This window comes from Oenanthe melanoleuca, chromosome Z (assembly GCF_029582105.1).
Source record: "Oenanthe melanoleuca isolate GR-GAL-2019-014 chromosome Z, OMel1.0, whole genome shotgun sequence".
In the NCBI taxonomy this organism is placed as follows: domain Eukaryota; kingdom Metazoa; phylum Chordata; class Aves; order Passeriformes; family Muscicapidae; genus Oenanthe; species Oenanthe melanoleuca.
The window spans coordinates 65,998,073-66,024,175 of record NC_079362.1 but is presented as its reverse complement, the minus strand read 5'-3'; the positions used below and the strand labels follow the sequence as shown (position 1 = coordinate 66,024,175).

The 26,103-nt window shown below is 39.1% G+C and overlaps 1 protein-coding gene across 3 annotated transcripts in view; it reads left to right on the top strand.

Annotated features, from left to right (window-relative positions):
• TARS1 (threonyl-tRNA synthetase 1) overlaps nucleotides 1-25,558 on the top strand; it is a 29,316-nt gene extending 3,758 nt beyond the window's left edge. Inside the window, exons 1-19 of one of the 3 annotated variants that reach the window (XM_056513064.1) lie at nucleotides 10,668-10,761; nucleotides 11,007-11,087; nucleotides 11,907-12,097; nucleotides 13,112-13,235; nucleotides 14,333-14,454; nucleotides 14,676-14,793; nucleotides 15,654-15,718; nucleotides 15,800-15,878; nucleotides 16,426-16,572; nucleotides 17,408-17,506; nucleotides 18,225-18,391; nucleotides 18,894-19,056; nucleotides 19,146-19,283; nucleotides 19,941-20,018; nucleotides 21,729-21,829; nucleotides 21,944-22,048; nucleotides 22,695-22,767; nucleotides 23,517-23,631; nucleotides 24,273-25,558. In XM_056513064.1, the coding sequence (XP_056369039.1) occupies nucleotides 10,741-10,761; nucleotides 11,007-11,087; nucleotides 11,907-12,097; nucleotides 13,112-13,235; nucleotides 14,333-14,454; nucleotides 14,676-14,793; nucleotides 15,654-15,718; nucleotides 15,800-15,878; nucleotides 16,426-16,572; nucleotides 17,408-17,506; nucleotides 18,225-18,391; nucleotides 18,894-19,056; nucleotides 19,146-19,283; nucleotides 19,941-20,018; nucleotides 21,729-21,829; nucleotides 21,944-22,048; nucleotides 22,695-22,767; nucleotides 23,517-23,631; nucleotides 24,273-24,421 (2,136 nt within the window). In that variant the 5' untranslated portion in view covers nucleotides 10,668-10,740 and the 3' untranslated portion in view covers nucleotides 24,422-25,558. The other 2 variants (XM_056513065.1, XM_056513066.1) reach the window with 2 other exon arrangements.
• Nucleotides 25,559-26,103: the final 545 nt, after the last annotated feature.

Sequence of the window (26,103 nt, the reverse complement as noted above, 5' to 3'; positions counted from 1 at the left end):
TGGTTTTCAGGTGACAATACTGCAGCATGAAAACCCAAGATGAGCCAATCTGATGCTAAAAAAATAGATGGAAATGGGACTTTTTGTTTTTCCTTTTAATTGACAACAACTTCTGTGGAGATACAAGAACCCCAAGGTCAACAAAGTGCACACAAAACATAGGTGTACATACATACAGAGATAGATATATATATATATATATATATATATATATATATATATATATATGTATATGTGTATATATGTATATATATATATATATATATATATATATATATATATAGACACACATGCATAGTAATAACACTTTGCTACTGTTGCTATCTGAACAGCTTCCACTTCACAGCAGAAAGTAAAGGCAGGCAGGTAGATGTCATTTTTATTTTATGAATGAGATGCTAGGATGAAAAAGACTGGCCCTCACTCTTCTCTTTTCCATAAATAATAAAGGTTAAACTTCTTGTCATGAATGTTTGAGGTGGAACAATATTTCTGCTGCCTGCCACTCCAGACAACATGCAACATGGGCAAAATGCAGCTTTACACACAGCAAAGACTAGTTGAATTAGTCATTAGTGTTTTTACAGAACACCTGTGGTTCCACTGAAGCTTAGGTAAGAACATAATGATCAGAAGTTGACATCACAACCTTCCAGATAACTTTCATTTCTAAGACGAAAGACGTTTTTTGCAATTATTTTTGCTTCACAAAGTATCCCTACATTTCCTATTTTGCAAGTACTTTTAATCAGGAAAGTAATATTAAGGATGCAATTATTGCATTTTTTTAGCAGTGGAACCTCATACATTACCTTGAGTCACACTGTCTCTCTGCTAAAATCACTTTCCTCTTCTGACTGAACTATGTTAGAAAATACTCACTTTATTTAGGCAATCAATTTCTGTATTTAGAGACAGCATCTGGATATACATAATATCTGGGTATAGAATAGACTTTTTTGCTAACTAAACTAAATTAGGAAGATCTAACTAAACTAAATTTTCTTGGATCCAAGTTGTTCCTGTGATTTTTCACTTTAGTTTTCATTTCCATGTCTTAGTTCAGCACAGAACGGTCACTGGAGTGCACAGGACGGTGACCACCTTGTTCCTCATGTGCATCTGCCTCCATCAAACAAATGCATCATAGTTTGAGATAAAGAGTGAGTTGTGAAATACAAACATCAGCTGTGCCTTACCAATATCATGGCCTTTCTGTCCATCTGATTTAAAAGGCTTTGGAGAGCAAAGATCATTTCTGCTTGAGATCTAGTAACCCTATAATAGGTACCCATGTTGCTTATAAAAGAAAAGTTAGAAATTCTATTGACAGTGTCCCTCAAAAAGAGAGTTGGGATCAGACATCCCAAACCACTGATGACCAAGGAGCTGCATTACTGTTATGTGTAATCTCAAGACAGGAACTATTCCAAAGTCTCCTTTCATGTGTATTCCCATATAAGAGGAACAGGAGTCTCACAAGATAAAGAAACCAGACAGCTATGCTTTGTCTGGATATTCAGCTCTGCAGGATGTGTCAGTTTAGACAGTAGTATCATCCCAGGAACTGACTGATCTTTAGGAATATTCTGAGGCAAAATGTGGATTATTTTTTAAACCAAATCAGTTAATTGATACAGTTTGTGGTTGTGTTGGCACAGCAGAGAAAGAGATTTGGAACAAGAGGAGCAAGATTCCAGAGATGAGAGGCAGGAACTCCTTAGTGGGAATTAGTACTAAAATCTCTGTTCTATTTTCTCTTGCATGTTAGTTAATGATTAAATTACAGGGAATGCATGGAAAAAAAATTAACACTATTGACAGATCTTAGTCTAATGAGCTGATACCAAAGTATTTTAAATATTTAATTAAATAAAAATAAAATAAATAAAAAATGTGCTTCAGGAGTTCTGTAGTTTCCAGTTTATTAAAGCACTAATATGGATTTAAAAAATGAATGTATGAACTTGATGGAATACAAAGTTGTCATTTGTCATGGCATCACAGGAATGGGAACAAATAAGATTAATGAGTGAGGACGAAACCTCTAGGAATGGATGAGTGGATAGAGGAAGACAAAGTACAGACCAGAGTAGGATGCCAATAGTCAATAAAGAGATACAACAAAGCAAATAAAAAAGGAGATCTTACAATTAATGGCAAACTGGCTATTTCACGCATCAGTTAATATAATTTAATTAGACCAAGATGGATAAGGGCTCAGAAAAATAAAGTGAACAGTGCTGCACAGTTCTAGTTCCTGCTAAAAGGCAGGAACCCAGCAGTGATCACTTCTGCCAGAAGCAGAGCAGGAGGAAATGAAGGTGTCCTCATTCTCTGTGCAAAGACAAAAAGGGCTTTTGGGAGTGTGGCTTCTATTCCTAGACTGATAACAGAGATTTCTGGAAAGCGATATATTCTTTATTTGCAGTTTATAATCTATTTCTTAAGAGCCTGCTTGTTCTTTCCATTAGTTTTATATTTTGCTCTTGCTGACAGCATAAGTGTTTTTATCACACACATAGACAAAAAAACGTGTTTGAAAATATTTAACTTATTCTCCTGTATCTACCCTTGTAAATAAAGGTCAAAAGGACATAAGCATTCCTTATATTTGTAAAAAAACAACCTCTTCATGTCTTTTGCTGCCAATGCAGACAGAAAGAGCAAACATATGCAAGGGTGGAAACATTAGCAGGAATTAGACATCTTTCTGAAGAAGTAAGCAATTCTTTTTTCCTCTTAAATTTTCCCAACAGTTTTCACATTTAAAAAAAGACAGAAAATACTGGGGTTTAATTCTTTTTGTCTTCAACCTTGATTGTTATACTGCTTTTCTTTTAACACCAGACAGATCTTCTTAGGTAGATGTGTTTGGCCAATTTAATTTTCTCAAAGGCAGCTGGGAGCTGGTCCAACACAGGACAGAGAAGAGCAAGACCCCAATGTAATTTGTAGCTGAAGCAGAACTATTGGGTTAATGTGTACAACTGCCAAAATCAATAGGACTGCCATGAGTAAAAAAAAAAAATGTCAAAAAACCAAAAAAAAACCAACCAACCAAACAACAACAAAAAAAAAAATCCAAAAAAAACTTCAGGTCATGCCCATTTTGGAAGCAGCTGATGTGAAAGATGGGGACTTCTGACTGGGTTCTATTGCCAGACTTTACTGCCCTTCCAGATATGTCAGGACAAGTGCGTGTGTAATTGCTATTTACCCTCATTCTGTCAGCCTGATTTGAGTGTAAAAGGTGCTTCAGCTAAACTAGGTCACTTAAACCGGTCTAGGGAGTGGATCCTCATGAAGAAATGCCAAAAGGCTGGAGGGGATGATCATCTCTGGTGGAGAAAACAGCTCCAGGTGAGCTGCAATAAAAAACTTCTTATCCCAAGGCAGCTGCACCCGAGATGGCATATTGGGCACAGGTGATCTTGATATTAAAATACACAAATAAATGTAGAAAATATGTATATTTTACTACATTTCATTCTCTTGTGGCTAACCCTTAGTGTCAGTATTAAACTGTGCCATGGTTTAAAGGGATGATTGAACCTATTATGATTGTGAAATGAGAGCTTTATGTAGCAGCACGGTCTGTGTACAATGAATGATGCAGTGCTTTCCTTGTAAGGGAGAATCACAAGAAGACAGAGCCAGAATCATGCCAAACTAATGGGGATACATCAGGGAGAAATGAGAGAAATGAGAAGCACAGGTGGTTGTGATAGTAATCAATTTATTGAAACAAAAAGCTCTGTATTAATATAGGCTGCATTAATTATTGAACACTTCCACAATTAAATGAAACTGTGTTCAACTAGAAGGATATTTCAAGCTGGTTCTACCCTGATTTTACTCTGTGTTTGGTTCTTGCCCAAAAAGTCATTAGCTGTTAACGAGGGAGGAAAAAGTACATATTAAAAATCTATGGATAACAAACTGGAGAGGTAGTTTGAAATCAAAGAAACAATTTGCTACTGCTCAGTGCTCTTCTGTTCAGGGAAGTGTACAGAAAAAGCAGAGCACAGAATGGAATGGAGCTGCTCATTTGAACAAGCCACCAACTGAAGGCAAGTGAGCAATACTGTGCTGTTGTATCAGCTGAAGTGCTCTCTCTATGTCAGGTCTGAGCAATAGCCCTCTCTGCTCTGCAGGAACACTGTGCTTGTTTTAAGCATCATTGCTTTGACAAAATCACAGACTTGAGAGTTGATAAGGGAAGAACCAGAGTCTGGAAGCATGTTTCCCGAGACAGATTAAAATGTAAAGTCTGCTTAGTCTAGGAAAGAAAAGACTGAAAAGACATATTGTGGCCCTTCCATAGGAAGCAGATGTTTCAAAGATTGTGATAAGTTGTTTTTTCTGTTCCGTGCTACTGCCAAGACATCCCATCCCATTCTTCTTGGAATATCTTTTTTCTCTGACCAGCACCTAACAATGGAGTCCCTTAGGAATCCACCTTATGGCAGCTACTGCTAACTAAGGCATTTTGTGTCCTCTATCCCTGTAGTTATAAAACCTTGAAATAATTTACCAGTTTTGTATTATTTTTAGTAATATTCCAAATATTTCCAAGTGAAAAGTACACAAAGAAAAAAGCTTTTATATAACTTGTCAGAAGAAGCCTGACAAAATTCACAGTTATGATGCACCTCTTTTCATAAGCTTTCATGTGTTTCTTTATTTGAAGCAATGTTGCTGGATTATGTCCATGAAACATCACTAGAAAGGGATGCTAATGAGAATATCAGCAGAACATTTGAGTCATAGCTAAAAAGAGAAACCAAGAACAGACTTTTTAAATAAAATAAATTTCACTGGAAACGTGTGAAATTAGGTCACTACTGCAATGAAAAATATGGTCAAAGAGAACAAAATCCTAGAATGCAATATCTGACTTCCATGTGTTGTTTGCAATTACTTCCCAAAACTGTCAGATGGAGCATTAGCAGAAGATAATGCAAGCATTTTTTATGCCCAACTGGGGATAATTTCCAGTGCTATGGAGTATGAGAGATAGTGCCTGGAATAAGAAATTGAATCTGGAAAATCAAAGGTTATGGACTGTACCTGGGAAATTACTGTGAAAAGCATTTCCTACAATTGCATTATGTAAAAAAATTCTCCATGTGCCATGGCATGGAGGACTTGACCCACCAAGAAGATGGAGGAACACTTCAATCTCAGTAATGTGAAAATCAGTGCATATTCTGGTAAGACAATCAGGAAGGTTTTCTGACAAGGCTTTTTTTTTTTTTTTTCCCCCTAATTATTTCTTAAATTTTAGAAATTGTAAAATAGATCTTCTAATTGTATAGGTAGTACATAAATATATCCGTGATATGCTATTACAGAAAAAGAAAATGTTATTCTGAGCAAAAAAATATCATGATATCTATAAGAAAAAAAACAGAATTCCATTATTAAAAACGTATCTGTCAAAACCCACATTCTCAGACTTTGAATTCTGAAACGCACATTAAAATGAACCATAGTATTTTTTTTTTTTTTTTTTTTTTTTTTTTTTTTTTTTTTTTTTTTTTTTTTTTTGTTAAGGACAAAAGGTTAACAATAAAGTAGCTTATATTCTGGAAAATTCCACATATAAGCACAAAAAAGTTTTGTGTAGTGCAATAACTTGGTGATGCTCAGTTAAAGTAAAAGCCAGTTTTAATTTAGTTACAAAAACAAAGGATGCATCCAAGACCCAGAAGTTTGGCAAAAAATGTGTATCAAGCTTGTATCAATGTGATTTTAACGTGGTATTTAAGGACAGTCCATGTGATTAAGGACACATGTGATTTTAATCTTTTTCTTAGTTTGTCACCCCTCCTTCTCAGTATACAAAATAGCTAACATTTTATTTTCCTTGTAAAATGACTGGTACCTCACTGTTTGATCTTAATCTACACACAGGAAATAGAAGGCAGAAGCTTGGGATCCACATCTCACACCCCAGTCACAAGACTGAGAGTGGAGACCAGAGTGGGAGTCACAACTGCAAACAGCACATGTTTTCTGAGACCAGCATGCAATAAAAGCTTTAAATGAAAAGCAACAATACTTTTAAGTTCAAATCTTACTGGAAAATAGAATCACAGGAGGAACCTGCTGTTACATTGTGAAGCCGGGGCAGTTTATCCAAAAGTAGGAGTTTGGAAAAGTATCTTAATCCTAGACACATCAATGAATAATGGATTAACAATGCACCCTCCAAAATTACATGCCTGAGCTCTACAAAAAGAATACGGGAAAGATCTGAGTTTGTTTGAAGGCATGCACACCTACTGCTTTTTATGATGTGAGACAAAATATTGTTGGCTCAGCCATGCATGCTAAATACTCAAACATTTTAACCAAGTGAACTAGGGGTAAAATTGAGATGCAGGGGAAACAAGACATGAGTTATAATTGGCATGTTTTTTATGAAGAAGCAGAAAGCCAAATCTTGTTTTATTTAAAGGAGAAAAAGCTAGGGAAGGAGGGAAGGGAAAATCAATCACCCAGCATCTCCCTGCTTTAAAAGGCCCAAGGATTCCTAGTAGTCTGATGATTATCTGATGTCAAGGAGTGAACCCTGGTTTGAAGTTTCACCTGGAATTTGTAGCCTCTAATCTTAGCACCTGTGACTATGAGCAATGAAACTGGTTGTCTCCTACATTTTACCAACCACATCTTTATTATGTTTTACTCAAAAAACCTGCCTGGCCAGAGAAAAAACTGACCCTGAGTAATTTAAATGCATTATCTGCACTGCTGCAGGTATGAAGTGGGTAAGAGGAAAAAAGTGGAGAGGACCTGCATTCTGGGTGACAGAGGAGGCATGAGATTGTCTGTGTGAAGTGTATTTCCAGTTCACAAGAGGCCCGGGATTTCTGCTGTTAGTGAGAATTTTCTCCCTAGCATGCACAAGGGTGGATCTCTCCTGGAAAAAGCAGAAACAAGCCCAGTTTTTGGGCAAACCTCTTGGTGCCTGAAGATTACCAGACTATATATGATAGTGGCTGTACACAAACCCATCATGGATATAGAACCAAACCAAAATAATCTCCTTTTTTTGTGTGTGAAATATCAGTTATTTTTCTTGTCCTCCTAAAAAGATAAGAATTTTAACAATAAGTCACCAGAAGCTGAAGTAACATCAAAAGTCAAGGCTTAGATTTCATTTTCCTAGCATGTTCCAGTTTGAATCAGGGCTTCAGTTACTTTGTCAATATTTAAGTTTAATGTCAAATTTAGTTTTTTATTTGCCTTCACACATTTTTCAATTTCTGAACATACACTTCTAAGAATGTTATACTAGACTTCTAAGAAGTTTACTGGTTTGTTGCATTAGCCCACGGGAAATTAATACAAGAGAAAACTGCACTAAAGTATCTTAATTCTTAAACCTGACAGGCCCATATTTGTATGTTTTCTTAATTTTGAGGTAATAACTCTTTGCTTGAAATGGGCATATGGAAATCCACTAGACCTGGAGTTCAAATGATATATTTTGAACCCTCAATGTAAATGGGTAGAATTAATACAATTTTATTTTCAAATTAATTCAGAGTCTGTGAAATTAGTAAATATTCTACAGTGAATGGAGTTGATTTAATGTACACAAGCATAAACAAATCCAGACATTTTACAGAAAGCCTAGTGCTGTATTACAAGTCAAATGTTTTCCCTCGAGCAGCTGGTGCAAGTAAATGGTGTAAATGTGTTACATTCACTGCTCTAAATTTTTATTTGCCTTTGGATTTAATTTTGATCTTTAGTTTTCCTAAATGAAATATAAGCCAAGTATTATATAATTAATTATAATAAAAGCCTGCAATTCCACTAGAAATTTCTGAAGACACTTTTCCCAACAAACTTCTCATGAACCAGAAACATCTTTGGATTGCTGATAATCATTAAAGCACATTAAAGCACACTGAAATCAATTCACACTATGGGAGCATGGCTGAACTTAGGCACACACCATTAATTACACTGCTTAAGAGCAAAGTCAGTAAAACATTCATTTAATTTTGTGCTTTTTGCCATAAAACCTATTTCCTAAAGCCAAGAGCTGAGTGGAATTTGTGTCTCAGCAGACCAGCGTGTTTCTCTGCTGCCATCTTCTGGCACAAGAGACAATTCTACAGTTTCCCAATTGCATTTGAAATACTTAATGGTTTTTTCTCTTGAACAGCATCAGTATATCTTTTTGCTCATTTTGGCCTTACGTAATTTATCTATCTATAAGTTTTGCAATGTTCTGTCTTTTAGCCACTTGTAATTTGTCCATCCCAAAAAAGATTTTAGGATATAGAGATAGTACCATATACAATATACATATACGCATACATATACATATACATATACATATACATATACATATACATATACATATACATATACATAAATATATACAATATTTATTAGTACCATAAAACAAATGCCCTTTGTAATACTAAATATTGTATTTCTACAAAAATCATACATATATTATTAAATTTAGCTATTAAATAAATGTTTTTGCCAATATTTATGCTGTTCATACTTTACTTTCAGACAACAAATGAACTATCCAGATCTAGGCCTGTTTCTATCTTTAAGTTCTTATTTACTACACCTTCCCATTTTCATATTTTAACGAATAGATTAAAATATTTGCATTATTTTTACATTTGTGATCAAGTAGCACAGTGGCATGCTCTCGACTATCTTCCACCACACATAATAACCAGTGTTTGAAAGCTATATAAAATATCCTTTTTTTTTGTGAACCTTTGGCTCATAGCACTTAATTCCATGGAGGCTGAGGTGCTCTGATATCCACCTGAGCACATTTTAGACACTCAAAGTTCCCTGATCACTGCTGCAGATGAAGAGAAGGCAGCTAATTCCAAGGGGCAGAAGTGGGTGGGTCCTCTGCAGGCAGCAGAAGTCCAAGGCAAGATCTGGCCTGTGATTTACTCTCTTCAAAGTAAGGATGCTATGCTACAATTTCTTGAAAACATGAAATCTGACAATGAACGTCTTGCTTAAACTGGGCCATTGGGTGAGTTCACAGGTGTACTAGTATGCCTAAGGTTACCAAACACACATAAAGCCATGGGACTGGCCACTCTGAAAGTCCACAGCCACCTCGAGATTGTGCTGCAAGATAGTAATCTTCCTAAATGAAAATATATTATTAGCTGAGCAAAACAGCGGGAAAGGAGGGAAAGATGGTGGCAGAGCAAAAGCAAGTCTGAATATCACATCCTTTCCTTAGAGGTGTCTGTAGCTTCTGAGCCACTGAGCTGAGGCTTCCCTTGGGACAGCTGCAGGCGCTCCTGCAGTTCAGGTCTGGCACAGCCACTTCAGAATCTTTTCTGCTTTTCCCCCCCACCCTCCCCTGGGAAATCAGACAGTAGTCAATTAGCTCTTTATTTTGTTTTAGTATTTTTTTGCAAAGAGTACTCCCATTAACTGATCCATCCTTGACTGAATGTCTGTGTCAGGGGGAATGGTAGCCAGGCATTCCTGGGTTCTGGAGCGAGTCCAGAGAAGGGCAGTGGAGCTCAGGAAGGCTCTGGATGAGAGGAATGTTGCATTTGTCTTTACAAACAAGCTGCAGATCTGCTGGTAGATAAGGTTAGCATTGAGAGATAAAAGAAACAGTGGGATGGATTCCACTGATTGATTAATGTGAAAATATATTTGCCTTTACAAACAAACTGTAGGTTTGCTGGTAAATGAAACTGCATAGTGGAAGATGAAAGAAGCAATGGGGAAAAACTATGAACTGTGTAAGAATTAAAAATTAAAAGGGAGGGTTATACATTAGAGGGGAATGTCAGGTGTCAGGCGTTCTGGGAAGTCTGTGCCTCTCGAGTACCTCAGCCCATGGGGAAAGAGGGAAAAGCGGCCGGATAAAAAGGGAGGCTGCGTCCTCCAAAAATTTGAGAGAATGTGCCATGGCCTCTCCCTTTATTCGAATAAAGTAAAAAAGGACTCCTCTGTCTCCTTTTTGGACATAAACCTCTGGTGTTTGTGGATTACTTTTCTAACATGGAGCACGGGTCTGATGAGGGGCAGCTGAGGGAGCTGGGGGTGCTTGGAGAAAAGGAGGCTCAGGGGAGCCTCATTACTTTCTACATCTGCCTGAGAGTGTAGCCGGGTGGGAATCCACCTCTTCTCCCAGGCAACAACCGACAGAACAACAGGGCAGTCTTCAGCAGCGCCATGGGAGGTTTAGGCTGGACATTAGGCGGAATTTCTCCACAGAAAGGGTGGAGACTGAACAGGCTGTCCAGGGGGTGGTGGAGTCACCGTCCCTGGAGGTGCTCACGCACAGGCTGGACATGGCACTGTAGCGCCCTGACAAGGTGGCGTTCGGTCATAGGTCGGACTCGCAGATCGCGCGGATCTTTTCCAACTTAATTGATTCTGTAATTCTTCCCGCGACAGCGAGCAGAACGTGATTTGTGCGAGGCCCGAGCCGCGCTCGCCGCCATCAGGGAGCGGACAGAGCCTGGCCACGTCCCGCCCGGGCCGGGCCGCCCGCCCGGCTCCACGGCCCCCGCCGGGCCCGTCCGCCCCGCCAGCCCCACGGGCCCGCCCGGCTCCACGGCCCCCGCCGGGCCCGTCCGCCCCGCCAGCCCCACGGGCCCGCCCGGCTCCACGGCCCCCGCCGGGCCCGCCCGCCCCGGTTGCATCAGCCGCGGCCCGCGCGGCGCCTGCGCCCGCCCGCCCCTTCGCGGGCGGCTCCGCGCGGCCATGGCGGGCGCTGACAGCCAGGTGGGCCCCGCGCCGCTGGGCACCGCGGGCTGCGCCGGCCGGCGGGGCGAGATGGACCTCTTCCCGAGGATTCCCCAGCTCGGGGGGCGGTGGGAGGTGCCCCGAGGAAAAGGAGCAGGGAGCTGGGGGCTTTGCGGGGCGAGGCGGTTGGGTCTTTTCCGTGGTGTGTGGGGCAGGGGGGAGTTAAAGCGCCTTTGGTGTGAGGGACTGCCGGGGCATGACTAACCCGTGCTCGCCCTCCGCAGGTGAATGCTGGGGAAGAGAAGAAAGCTGACTGCGGGAAGAAGAAGATGAAGGAAGGGGCTGGCGATGGAGGGCGGTCGGAGGTGAGCAGCCCCTCGGCCGCGGGGGTGGGAGGATGCGGAGACCTCGCTGCTGCCCTAACTTTGCTAGTATGACCTTCTGAAGTATTTTACACGTTACAGTTACACCTTTGACAGTGTGTGCCTTGAAATGCCATTTTGTTTTTTACATTAGGTTGTACATTATTAACATTGGTGTAATAGGAGAACAGCTCAGATTCCCATAGCTGGGCTAGGTTATGCGTTTCCCTGTGCATCTTTGTAGCGGGAAGGGGCAGCAGGTCTCCGCGGTGAAAAAAGCCTTCTTAAGGTGCTCTGGCCTTCTTTGTCTTCGTGGCCCACGGAGGGCAGGCTGCTGCTCAGCAGCGGTGCTGAGCCAGGTGCATGGCTGTGCAACGTTGGCTGTGCCCAGGCGGGTAGTCCTGACGTAATTACACGTGTTTAAACTGGAGTCATTTCCTCTCTGGGTGGCTCACATTGGAGTCTTCCCTCAGTTTTTTCACTTAATAAGAAAAATGTTGTTTTACGTTGAAGTTATACAGTCTTTTCTAGTTGACTTTTATCTTTGTGTAGTTTATTAGGTGGTGCAGTTGTTTGGCAACCTACATGATTTATTGAACAGGTGTACAGTGGTACCAGTTTCATTAAGCTGAAGCCTTGTGGTATTATGACATAATTCATGCTGTATAATCCGAAATAACAGTGTTTACTGGGTATATATAGCACATATGTAGATCTCATCACATAGCTGCTTATGGAAAGTATTTCTGTTGTGTTGGCATTCCTGACATGATGTTCTGTCCGATTAATAGCCAGATTAATCATTTTCCTTTGTCTTTACAGCTGAATCCCTGGCCTGCATTTATTAATGAGCGTTTAGAGATGTACAATAAACTCAAGGCTGAACATGATGCACTGCTTGCAGAAAGAGCTGCAAATGACAGCAAACCCATTAAAGTTACATTACCTGATGGCAAGCAAGTTGATGCTGAATCTTGGAAGACTACTCCTTATCAAGTCGCCTGTGGAATTAGGTATGTTTCTATTCTGTGATGCTACACAATCATTTTCAGGCAGTGAGTTTAAGGGGATGGTTTATGTGTAATTTCTTTGTCATATATCTCAAGTCTTCTCAGAGCATCTTGTATGCAATAAACTGAAGGTAACCATAGTAGGGTTTTAGTTTTGGAATGCAGTTTTCTATTGCCTTATAAAGATACAGTTTCTAAAATTAAGTAAGAATAAAAGTGAGGTGTTTCAGACACATACTAATAGCATATTTTTCCATCCAAATACTGCTATTGCATTAAGAACTGATTTGCTGATAAAATACCAGATGGAATGTTAGCACTGCAAACCAGTTTGCATTGACCTGAGGAAGATAACTGCTGGGTTATGTTTCAATTGCTTACAGAGAAATTTAACAACGGGAATATTCTTCATTTTTATTTGCATGGGAGATATCTATTAAAAGGGTGTTGCACATCTCCAGATTATTCATACCTGCTGTGGAGCATTTTTATATGATACACAGTGAACACTCTGACAGTTAAAATTGCAAAGATTGGGTGATTCCTGAAGGTGAAATGGGTCTTTTTTTTTTTCCCTGTCCATAATAAGGTGCCATGTCATTGGAACCTTCTTTGCTTTGATTTGGAATCGTGAAAAGGGTATTTTGCCTAGTGGATACAAGCTACTATGTCAAAAATGGCATTTAATAACTTCTAAGTGTGCTTCTCTTATATTGCAATAGGATTGAGAAGTCTGGTTTTGTACTTGGAGGATGCTGCCTCTAAGTCAAATATGTGTAAAGGTTAAGTATAGCACAGTTTTCTTCCCATATCTCTAAAATATGAGTAGGATTATTCATGAATGTTCAGGACTGGCTAAACTGGTCGTTTATTTGGAATTTATTTATGACATCATATCCACTCTGGGCAGTCTTAAAGTCTTAATCACACTGGAGAGCAAATGTGGGGAACTTCTGATTGCTGATTTCAAAATACAGTATACCTTCTTAAAGTTATACTTCTGTGTTTGTTCCGCAGTCAGGGATTAGCTGACAACACGGTTATTGCCAAAGTGAACAAGGTGGTTTGGGATCTAGACCGTCCTTTGGAGGAGGATTGTTCCTTGGAGCTGCTTAAGTTTGAAGATGAAGAGGCTCAAGCAGTGAGTGTCTTACTAAAAACCTTTTTTTGTTTCAGGTTCACATTTAACTCTATCTGTTGCAGTTATTTATGTATTTACTGTGTTCAGAAGGTGAAGAGAAGAGGTTTGTGGTTTAGGTATATCTCAGTTTGCTCATAGTTCCTTACTGGAGGTCTTGTGGTACTACAGATAGTGTACATTCTGCTGTGCACTTGTAGCCAAGTCTGCTTGCAGTTGCTGTAGTTCTTGTTGAACATTTGTATTTCCAGCCTTCATGTTAAATGTAAACTAAGTCTTTTGAACTGACATCTTCAGCACTGATTTTGGGACCAAAACTGGGTACAAAAATACTTTGTATATAGAGTCATAAAAGTACTGAGTAGAGTGCTCTTCTTCTTTGCGTATGCAAAAGTATCTACTTTTTTATTTTGGCTACGCCATCAAATCAATGTGCACAGCCAGTAAATTTGTGAATATGTGCTTTAGAAAAAAAGTCAGTTGGTACAAGACGCTGTCAGTCAAATTCATCACAGAAGTTTTAATTGAAAACTTGGGTTTTCATATGGGCTAAATGCAGCTCCCAGTTTATGATTTCAATTTGTGCTAACCAAGGCAGACTAACTCTTAGGAGATTTGGTTTTGTTAAAAGCTCAGGTATTCTACAAGGAACACGCAGGATTTCCCATACATAAGAGGGCTGGATTGGAACCACAGCCTTATGTTGAAAGCATGTCTTTTGGTCATTGTGCAGATCTGATTGATTCAAGTTTAGAGAAGAAAAGGTTTCTGAATTACTTTCTTGACTTCTTTACAATAATTACATAATGTCAGCAATAGTTGAAAGTAAGAATTGTTTGCTGCCAGAATGTAAGTTTTCCGTTTCCACAGATTTCTGGTGGAAATGCTGCCCTTTGGAAACATTGATGCTGAGGATGAGAGGGCTGCTGGGCAGGTCACTTCTGTTCTTTTCTGTTCTGCAAACTGTTCTAATGTGGGATGTGCCTCAATTATCCTTGAAAGCAAGCGTTTCAGAAAAGGTTTTAAATAAAACAGTTGGAAATGTGGAAATGCATTGTGTATGTATTCAGACTGATCCCTTCTTTTCTTAATCCTCTTAGGTCTACTGGCACTCAAGTGCTCACATAATGGGTGAAGCTATGGAACGAATCTATGGTGGCTGTTTGTGCTATGGCCCACCAATAGAAAATGGATTTTATTACGACATGTTTCTTGAGGAAGGGTAGGGTTTGTATTTTTCTTTTTTTAGGAGCTGGGGGTGGGTGACAGTCACAGCAAAATTTCTGCTGTGTGCTTGTTCCTAGAACAAAGTCACATGTACTGCTGCAGATGGCTTTGGTTTTTTGGAGGACATCCCAACCACAGATTGGTGTATTGCACCTGAATCACAAATTGCAGATGAAAGCAAAAATTGCTCACTTCTCTGTGTGTATTTTATTTTAGGGGTGTATCAAGTAATGACTTCTCTGCTTTGGAAACATTATGCAAAAAGATAATGAAGGAAAAACAAGCCTTTGAAAGACTGGAAGTTAAGAAAGAAACACTGCTTGAAATGTTTAAGGTGGGCTATTATAGAAGGTTGTTTCTAGCCTGGCAGCATTAGTCTTTTAAGTATTTGTAACTTCAGGACATGTTTAGTAGTGGTAGAAAAAAGTGTATCAAATTAACTTTTTAAGGATATATATTCTTAGAAACTCATTTGTGATATTTAACAACAAAAAAAAAAGATAAATGAAGTAAATTTTAAGTTCTTGGAAATAGGCATTCTGATTTTCTAAAACTGTGAAATTCTCATTCTTCCCTGGGCTGATCTAACTAAATTCTGTGAAGCCACATTCTTTATTTACTTCCCAGAAATGTAAATTTGCAACATTCTATGTATGCGGTTATGTTACCTTGTCTGTGATGATACTGTGACTGCATATGTCACTGCTGCATTCAGAAAACTTCATAAAACATTAATTTTAGAGTAAGGACTTTTTTAAAAGAGTCTAAGCAGCACTAAAACCTGACCCTTTCTCTCTAGTATCTAGCTGCAGATAATTTTTTGGCATTCCTGAGCTTTTGGGCATTAATGAGCTTTCACTGTTAGGGCATCAGGAGAATCATGGCATCATTCAGGTTGGAAGGTACCTCAGTAGGTGTCCAGTCCAGTCTCATGCACAGATCAGGGGGACAGACATGGGGACACTGAGGTCAGAGCAGGTTTTCTGGGCTTGTCTCGTTGGGCCTTCAAGGACACAGATTGCACAGCCTGCTCTCTGGGCACCTTGCTCCACTACTGTCTGTCCTCCTGTCTGTCTCTTTTACAGGCCTGTTCTGATGCAGTATAGCATCAGATTGGCAAATAATGTAAACTTCTGGTAACTTCTGTTTCTTTAACAAGGAATTAACAAGTATGTGTGATGCTTTTCTTCTCAGTACAATAAATTCAAGTGTCGCATCCTGAATGAGAAGGTCAATACCCCAACTACTACAGTATATAGGTAATTATGCATGGATCGTAATATTGCTGGATTTATGGTTCTAGGATTCAATATACCAAATAAATCCTTTCCTTTTCTTAGGTGTGGTCCCCTGATAGATTTATGCAGAGGCCCTCACGTCAGACATACTGGCAAGATAAAGACCATAAAAATTCATAAGGTAAGTGCTGGAACTACCTTACACAAATGCTTGCATTGCAACACTTCAGATGTGTTGCTGTCTTTGGGCTTAGCCAGGAATGTACAGGGATGACCTGGCCAAAACTCATTGTTACAGGTTGTGAAAAGGTTGTATGCTAGAATGATTTTCACATGATGTGAAGCCCAAATAGTGCCCAGGGCCTGCACTTCCATCACAGGAGTGTGAGTTTGGTTTAAGGTTTGGCTGAACCATGTCAATTGGAGTTTATGGTTTTTGCTCAGCTAATGGTTATAGCTATTTGTGAATAAACAGCTGGAATAGGATAGCTACAAAGCAGATAGTCTTTTTAAAAATATAAGACCCTTAAACCATTTTTACTTAGTGTATTTCTCTTTAAGGATTTTCCCAATCAGTGCTCTGAATTTCACATTAAAATTCTCCTTATGCCTTAGTTGTTGCACAGTAATTATTTATTAATGATTGTGTGCCTTTTCATAGCAGGCAGAAGTAGTAAAATGTGGAGGTTTCTCCCTTTCTTCAATGTTTAATTTCTTTTTGCATGCAGAATTCTTCTACCTATTGGGAAGGCAAGGCCGATATGGAATCCCTCCAGAGGATCTACGGAATTTCATTCCCAGATACAAAAATGCTGAAGGAGTGGGAGAAATTCCAGGAGGAGGCTAAAAGCAGAGATCACAGAAAAATTGGGCGGGTGAGACAGCTTTTCTAGTAATATATTTCAAAAGCATTGTGTGGATATAACCCCTTAACTGAAAGCACCTTGAGGACAGCTGATACTTGCTGCTACAACTAAGGTGTGACCCAGTTTTATTTTCAGTTGGGTTGTGAGGTCAACTGCTTTTCTTACAAGTGTCAAAGTCCTAAAATAAATAACTTTTTTATGCTTTCAACACTATGACATCCTTATTGCACACGTTGATCAGAACAGAATATAAACAGTCATGTAGTTATTTCCTTTTGCATGATTTCAGAATATGCAGTATACATCTGTGTTTTTCAGTTGGCTGGTTTGTGGGTTTATTTTTTCAGATGGAAACCCCTGTCAGATAATTGCTAGTTCTGAACAGGGTTAAAATGTCTGCTGCTAGTACATTATGACAAAATACTGAAGAATTGCCATATGCAGACCTCAGGTGTGTGCAGTTCATAACAACTAACCAGATGTAGTTCACACACTCAGTTCATGTGTAGATAATGAGAGAGCTGCAGAAGCAGAACTAAACATGTACTTGTCAATGTGCAGAGGGAATGTGTGGGGGCACAGTTGGGAGTTAAATATAAAGTTTTAGTGCATCAGTAATGAGTGAAACAGGAAACTGAAAAATTTGCTTCCCCTGCAATTGCTGATATACATAAAAATACTAGTGAAAATGCATCTTTTGTATTGGATATTGCTTTTTTCCCTGTGTTTTTCTTTTTTAAACTCTTGGTAGTGATGCCCAGTCAGTAGCAATTCATTTGTGAATGTTAAGTGAAAAAGGTAGGGTGCAAATACTAAGTTTTTAAAGTATTTTATTTTCCTGCAGGACCAAGAGCTGTTTTTCTTCCATGAGCTCAGCCCTGGTAGCTGTTTTTTCTTGCCAAAAGGAGCTTACATTTATAACACATTGATTGAATTTATACGGGTAAGTAATATCTTTTGGAAATCTTGTAGGAGAAATTGCATACTTTTTTTTAAAAGTACATAATGGCATGCTACATTTAACAGTATTAATAGCCCTTCATTTCAAGATACCTTTTAACTGTGTAAGCCAAGGAATAAGGAAAACCTGTTTCTTTGAACTGGTCATGTCACAGTCTCTGCAAAGTTATGTTTTATCAGTACCTTATACCTGCAGTTAAGGCTATGGTAAAGGTGCTTTGTCATAGGAATTCTTCGACATCTAATAGCAGAGCTAAGCTTACACTACTGCAATTCCATTGATGCCCTTTGTTTTAATAAACATACTTAATTTTGTCTTGTAGACCTATTTGTTTCAAAAATATATATGGGAGAAGAATTCTGATCTTGCTGCTGTAATGTTTAAAGTCTGTGTTACTGCTGTATATTTGGGCTGCAGTGCAGTATATTAAGGGTCATTGAGTGATTAGAGACTGCTGCATCGCTTGCAAGGAGGAAACTTCTTGCTGACTTTCTGCTAGAGAAATTGTCTGGGGGAAGGGTGGTGGAAGGGATGTATCCTGGCATGCCCAACTTGGAAGTTTTGTCTTCTTTCTCCCTTCCCTTCCTAAGTCATGGGACTTCCATGTGGCATCATTTTTATATTTTTATGGCTGCAGGTTGAAGTCGGAGATTATCTTTGTTTTCTGTGTTACTTATTTTATGTATTGTGCCTGTTCTAGAGTGAGTATCGAAAACGTGGATTTCAGGAGGTTGTCACTCCAAATGTTTTCAACAGCAAACTGTGGATGACTTCAGGGCACTGGCAGCATTACAGTGACAATATGTTTTCCTTTGAAGTGGAGAAAGAAATCTTTGCTCTGAAGCCTATGAACTGTCCAGGACACTGGTAATTACATAGCAAATTCTATTTACCAGAGATCATGCTGATTGAAAAAAAAATCCAAATGAAACCCACTCTCCTTCCTTTGCCTGTGTGATCATAAAGATGGCTACCTCCAATTATTCATTCTGTCGGAAATGATGTAATTATATGTCTTGCTGTGACATGCTCTCAGCACTTGAGACACTGAGAAATGTCATGTTGTTTTACCATCATTAGAGTGACCCCATCATTACTGAGGCATTGGCAGTTTTGTGGCAGTTCAGGCATTCAGCTTTTAATGCTCAGGTTTAGGAGCTATTTTACCTCCTCTCTGTGAGGAGGGGAAGGCCTACCAGCTGTAAAAGGAGATTGCTTTCCTGACAAATCTAGATAAGACTGATGGCTCTGCCCATATTACACCGATGGCCTTTATGAGCATGTACTTCATCACTGGCTGCTTCTCCCTGCCTGTTCTTTATAGAATTTTGGTTCTCAATGGGCTTCAAGTAATAAACTTTTCCTTCAGCCTTATGTTTGACCATCGCCCGAGGTCGTGGCGCGAGCTGCCGTTACGGTTGGCAGATTTTGGTGTCCTGCATCGCAACGAGCTGTCGGGAGCTCTGACAGGACTCACCCGAGTACGCCGGTTCCAGCAGGATGATGCTCACATCTTCTGTGCTATGGAGCAGGTGAGGGCTGCTGCTAAATGAAACCAGGTATTAAAATCAGATAAACTGAAATTTCCATATTTGAGGCATTGATTTCTCTTATCATCAAGATTGAAGAAGAGATAAAAAGCTGTCTGGAATTCTTGCGTACCGTGTATGATGTCTTTGGATTTTCGTTTAAACTGAATCTCTCCACTCGTCCTGAAAAGTACCTTGGGGATATTGAAGTGTGGAATCAAGCTGAAAAGGTAAAACAGTAGTCTTACTCTTTTCAATGATGTAAGGCTGCATCTTCTGTAAGAACTTAACTGCCTTCTGGGAAGCTGGGCTGGGCATGAGCAATACAACTTTGCCTTCAGTTCAGTCTGGCTGCTGTAAACTGTTTGCTCTCAGTACAGAAGCAGTCTCCATGTATGCATCAAATGAACTCTTTCCCCTAGTCTTTTTTTTATAATTAAAAAAGAGGAAGATAATCAATTTTGGCAGCCTCTGTAATAAGACTTAAGGCCACCTCCCAAAAGTGAGGCTGAAAGGGTTGGGGTTGGTCACTGTACGGGCAGTGCTGGGGAGAAGACAGGGCAGGAATTGACATTCGGTGTACCAGGGCAGATTTCATTTCAACATTAACTACAAACTTTGAATTCAATATAAAAAGTTCTTATATCTTAGCTAATGCTTGTTTGGCCTCTTCCAAAATGAGTGCATTAATTTTGTGTGTTTAAATTCGGACAAAATTAATTTATTTTTTTTTTAAGCTAGTGCTCTTCCAAAACTTCCCATTTTCAGAAAATAAATATGTTTCAGCAGTAGTGATAATTTGCTAGGGTCACCTGTTTGTAGTAGCAGGCTGACCTGAAACTGTAATGTGTGGAGAAATACTGAGTGTGTATGTTCTTTATCTCCAGCAACTTGAAAGCAGCCTTAATGCCTTTGGTGAGAAGTGGGAGTTAAACCCTGGTGATGGAGCTTTCTATGGACCTAAGGTTAGTGTGTTGCTAAACCCTAGCTGGATTTGGCTTTTAATTATGTTTGGATAAGGTAGAAGGCTAGAATGAGGAATAAGGGATTTTTTTTTTTTGTTATGCCATTTTAAGATACTGTCTGACTGAAATTCTCTGTTTTTCCAGATCCATAAACTTTAACATGCTTGAGAGAGAAATAATCTTCTGTGATCCTGGTTTTCACATAGTATTAACTGCTTTAACACTCATTTAATTAATTTAACTTGAATAAACTATACATCTGCTGCTTAAACAGCTGACTGGTTCAGTGGGTGGCATAAACACAAGATGGCTCTGTAAGACCTGTTTTAGCAGAGCAAGTTCATCCCAGCAGTAGTAGGTGAATCCTAAGTCAGGAGAAAATCAAAAGTAAACCTACTGGTTAAACAAATTGTTATTCCTTTAACTGCACAGTTTTGAAGTTGTGTTGAGTTACTGGTGGGTTTTGGTGGTTTATAAATCCCCATGCACTTACCATGTGAATTTGTTGGGTTTCTTAAGAAAGTCTCCTCAGTTTGGACAGATAAAGTAGGGCTTTTTAGAAATTGTTATTTTTGCATGTAAGGACACAGAGCATTATGAAATGGCTTTTAAATCTTTCCCTAATATGCCTACACTACATTTATATTTGTGTTCTTATCTAGTAAGCTAGTTCTGATTTCTCTATTTGTATGCCAGTTGTATCAGTTTTGGTTTGTGTCTTGTAGGTAAAATTGTGTTACAGCAGCTAGTATGTAGTAGTTTCCATATTTAATTGAAGGAAGACAAATATATAGGAACCTTTGTTACCATTAATTAATTTTACACTTGCTCTTCATACAGTCTGGATTTGAAATTAAACCAAGTTGTAAATAATTTATTTTGATTAGAAGCTCTTTGTTGACTAGCTGAATTCCAATAAATTGAATTCTGGATGCAAAATTGAAAGACATTTAGATCTTGAATTGTTAAAACACTTACCTGTTTGTTTATTACATAAATTAAAATAAGGCATACTGCCTCAATATCTAGCCTAATATATACTAGTTAAATGATGAGTAAGCAATGTAATACCTAAATAAGGTCAGGACACTGTAAGTCTACTCTTATCTCTAATTCTCTGTCTAAGTTGTATCTTAAGTGTACTCAGGATTTGAGTGTTAGATAGAAAAGAAAGAACAGGCTTGACTCTAGGTCAGAACAAGTGTTACTGATTGATAGGAGTTCCTGCTGGTAAGTGGACTATTTAACAGATTTTTGTCCCATGTTCGAGCCATGAATTTGTAATACAAGCTGCAAAGTCTTCAAATACTGCATAATAAAGAAGTGTAAATTTGTCACATGAAGGCTGAAGAAATTTCATTTATGGGGAGACACATTTAGTTCTGCATTTACATTCTGCTTTATTCACTTCTTGAAAACGCCCAGAAAGTTCCAGACTGAAACTCACAAAATACAGTCTGAGACATTGAATTTATTTCCCCCTGATGTATTATCTCTCTAGTTACTCACCCTGTTTTAGCTCTTACATCTTTTGCATCAGAACCTGCAAATCACTTAAAGCTTAATGAAGGCTGAAGTTAAAACTATGCTGTTTGAAACTACACAGAATTCCTCTGCATTGAGTGAAACTTTCCATCTCAAAACAATGAGCTTGCTTTCAGAGGGGAGTGCTTGTCTCTTAATTTAAAAGTTTGTCTTTTTGTTCTTCAGATCGACATTCAGATTAAGGATGCCATTGGCCGATACCACCAATGTGCTACAATTCAGCTTGACTTCCAGTTGCCTGTCAGATTTAACCTCACCTTTGTCAGGTAAGAGCAAAGGCTGGTGGTTTTAATTTCTCTGTAATGTAATTTCAGTGACACTTACAGGCATAAGGTTTTTTTACTTGATGCAACCTTATGAATGCAACCTTTTCTTTACAGCCATGATGGCAATGACAAGACAAGGCCAGTTATCATTCACCGGGCTATCTTGGGATCTGTGGAGAGAATGATTGCCATTCTAACTGAGAACTATGGAGGCAAATGGTAATGTTCAAAAGTTACTATTCCAGTTCAACCAAACTCTTCATATAGGAGAGAAATTAGCCCCAAGTACTGGAGAATCAAGAGGGTCTGTTTGTTCCACTTGCTTGCTAAGGTGACATGCCTAGGAATACCACAGAGCAATTTCTTCTGCACCACCTTCCTTAGATATGCAATTATTCAAGATGTGGTAGATACTACATGATGCTGCCAATGCAGGTGCAGCACACAGCTCATCTGCCCACAGCATCCCAAACTGCTTTTGCAGCAGGACCATCTTGTAAAGAGTCATTTATGTAGGTGATCTACTTTACCTGTGTTAATACTCAGTGGGAGTGACCCCTGTGATTATGACAAGACTCAAAAGTAAATGTTTCCCTGTGCTTAGTTAGTAATGAGCTCAATCAGTTAGGCTTTGTTATCTGTCATAAAATACAACAGCAGTGCCCACACTGCAGTCCTTTTAGACACTCAGCTCTTTTGGGAAAATAATTGTAATTAATATAGGGCTCTCAGTACCTCTGAACCCAATATGTGCAGCTGGCTTTAAGAGTCTCTTGTGTAGATTTTATTCCTCTTTGTAAATAGTATTTTTTGTCCTGAAAAAACACTGAAAGCTGTATAAACTTGTTTTGTTTGTTTATTGAAGGCCACTCTGGCTGTCCCCACAGCAAGTAATGGTGGTACCAGTGGGACCAGCATGTGATGAGTATGCTCAAAAGGTGATGTATATGGTTTAGGGGCTTTGTTTTATATATATTGTATTAATCTGAAATACGTACCTATTAATGAGTAATGTGGTTAATTTCAGAGATTTATTCCAAGTCTTTGCATATTACGTTCAGTCATTTTTTATATCACAGTGACAATTAGCTGCTGAAGTTGTAGTTCTCTTAAAGATAACCTGAGTTAAATTTTGGATATGTGAGTAACAAATGTTGATCTTTGTGAGACTTTTCTTTTTTTTTTTTTTTTTTTTTTTGAAACTCAAATACTCAAATCTGTCTTATGCTTCAGGTTCTAGTCCCCCATGGCCATGTGCTTCTTGCACAGCAGTAAGAAAGATGAAAATGAGTCTTTGCATATTTAGCATCCAGCACACCTTTGCCTGTAGCTCTTTCAACCACATTATATGTAAATAAAATAGTCTGCAAAATCTAAAAAAAAAAAAAATCTCTTCTGATCAGTAAGCTCCACCATCCTGGTGCCTTTTACAATATCAGACTCGAATCTACTACTCAGCCCAAATATTATATGTTCACATCACTGCTTACTTACTTATTGTGTATACAGTTGCATGATAGCTGATGTACTTTAATTTCTTGAACTAGGCTCATCTCCAAAGCCTGAACCTGTGACAGTGGCTGTGTTTTAGGGTTCAGATAATCTGAAATGGTTTAAATCTACAAGTCATGAATAGTTCATGGTAATGAATATGCAGTAGTGACAGTTTAATTATTATTTTCCTTAGGTCAGGCAGCACTTCCATGATGCTGGATTTATGGCAGATGTTGATGTAGATCCTGGGTGCACACTGAATAAGAAGATCAGAAATGCTCAGCTTGCACAGTATAACTTTATTTTGGGTAATGTATTAGTTTACCTTGTACTGGCTGACCCTTTTGTTACAGGGTTTGATCGTTCTGTGAGCAAGGCGGAGAGTTGTAATCAGTGTTGTAGCTCAGTTTGTTCCTAAGAGTCTCCACTGCAGAGAACCTTTAGTGCTGAGATCCTAGGCATTCCTGGCTTGGATAGTTGTCCCTGAAGGGAGATCACTGTGACCCAAGGCATTGTTGATACTTTTTGCTGTTTTTTTGATCAGCAGTGTGGGGATAGATACAAAGTCTCTTGTCAGATACACTTTATCAGTCATATTTTAAGTGATTTTCCATCCTCCCTATAATTTATGTTCTTGCTTCTACTTCAATAAAAGAAATAGGCTTTCATTGCATTCAGCTGTGGTGCACTTCTAAACTAGGCATGCATGCAAAAGAGAAGCCTCTTTCAGAGAGAGTGATGCAGGAAAAATTAGAAACTCATCCTGAAGTACATGATTTTAAGCAGCATGTTAGTCCTGTTTTGTGAACTGGGGATCTAGCACTGGCCTTAAAACCATCTGGAATCCATTAAGTGTAGAAAGAACCTTTGGCAGAGAAACTCTACCCTTCAAGTAATTGACAGAATTGTGAAAAAACAGTTAATTCCTTTGCCTCTTGATTGTTTCTAGTTGTTGGTGAAAAGGAGAAGGCAAGTGGAACAGTGAACATCCGCACCCGAGACAACAAGGTGCATGGGGAAAGAACCATTGCAGACACTGTGGAGAGGCTGCTGCAGCTGAAATGCTCTCGTTCCAGACAAGCTGAAGAAGAATTTTAACACTGTCTGCTCTACCTGGCATAAAGAATTTGTAGTTTTCCTAATTTAGTTAACTAGAGTTTTTGTTCTGAGCCAGATTTGAAGTATATTTTACATTTGGACCTGTTGCTTATTTTAATGGGGATCTTTCTTTAGTCAAAAATGCCTCTTTTTGTATAAAAAAATCAAGTTTTTCAAAAACATTGAAGTAGAATTTCCTGGCTTCTAGCCAATGACAAATGAAGCAGGATGAAATTACTTTCTGTGACTGCAGGTGAGGATTGAAACATTAATTAGGGGTATCTGTGGGATTCTAACTGCCTTTTTAAGAATAACGTACATTTTGATAACAAATATTTTTCATGCCACTTTAACAGTAGACCTCAGGCTTAAGAACCCACATAGTAACCATGTGCTACAGCAGCAGCTTCTGGACTGTCTTCATGAGCAAAGAAAATTATACCTTGCCGTCCTGTCTCATGGGCTCTTACTAGTTGTGAGTGTATTGACTCTCCAGAGCTCCCAGTCACACAAACAGGGACATGAACAGAGGCTTCTTGCTTCCACAGTAGCTTCCACTGCCAAGGTTGTTACCTCTGGCAGTGTCTCAGCTCCCAGGTGAGGCGTTCCTGACTTCACAGTGGGGCCCTCTGCCACAGAGCACAGGGCTGCTAACCAAAGCTGACTGTGCCCCTTTCCAAAGGCAGTCTCTGAGATGTGCTGGCTCTGCAGGTAAGATGCTCAGAGCTGTAGAAAGGGGATAACACTGTCTGGAAAATCAGGCACAGTAGAGCCAAAGAAGCAGCTGAGGAAACCACTGCTAGTATTAGGAACAAAGAGTGTTTCTGTTCATGTCTCTGAGGTGTCTTTACAGTAAGGCCATCTGTCACACAGAAACAAGAATGTACTGAACAAAAAAAGGTAGCGATTACTTCTTTAAAACAAATGCTACTTTTCACTTTAACAGGTACAGTCCCTTCCAGGGAACGCTTCCTTCCCAAGCCTCTAGTTCAAGGTATCACATGATTAGCAGCCCTTCCTATCTTACTGCTGAGGGATCTCATCTCTTGATTCTGGATTTGTTTTGGGCTTTTTCTATGCATCTGGCTAACAAGAGGCAAATGTCTGTCACTGACAAAAAATAAAATCTTGGTCTGAGTTTTTTTTTGCATATTCTTTATTTTATTAACCTTAACGTACTTGAATAGCTTCAAAAGGTCCTTGATAACAGTTCATTTAAAAATAAAAAAAAGAAAGCTGTTGCCACAGCCTAAGCAAAGATCAGACAAGTCTGAGGACAGGTTTGAGCTCTCTCGCCTTTTGAAAACCTCCATGTCTTGCCATTTCCATTATTGTCTGGGCAGAAGCATTTCATCCTTCTTTTTCTCACCTATTTTACTCAGGGATGATGGTGGCATTTTATCAGCATTTGAACCCTTAGTGAATTCAGACTCAGCAAGACTGTAACCCTAGCAATTTTTCAGCAAAATCTATTTCATCCTCCTTCCATTCATGGAGATTAAAGGTTCTATCTAACTGCTGTGGGGGGAAGAGGGGGAAATTGATTTTTCACTGGCTTGCTGCTTTCAGAGTTACTTTTGTGAGGGTTTTTATTTTATTTTGCACCTGCTCTACTTTGCTGAGAAGTGACTTGCCCATGCAGTCACTGCTGTGGAAGCAGACATCAGCTACCCCTGGGGCAG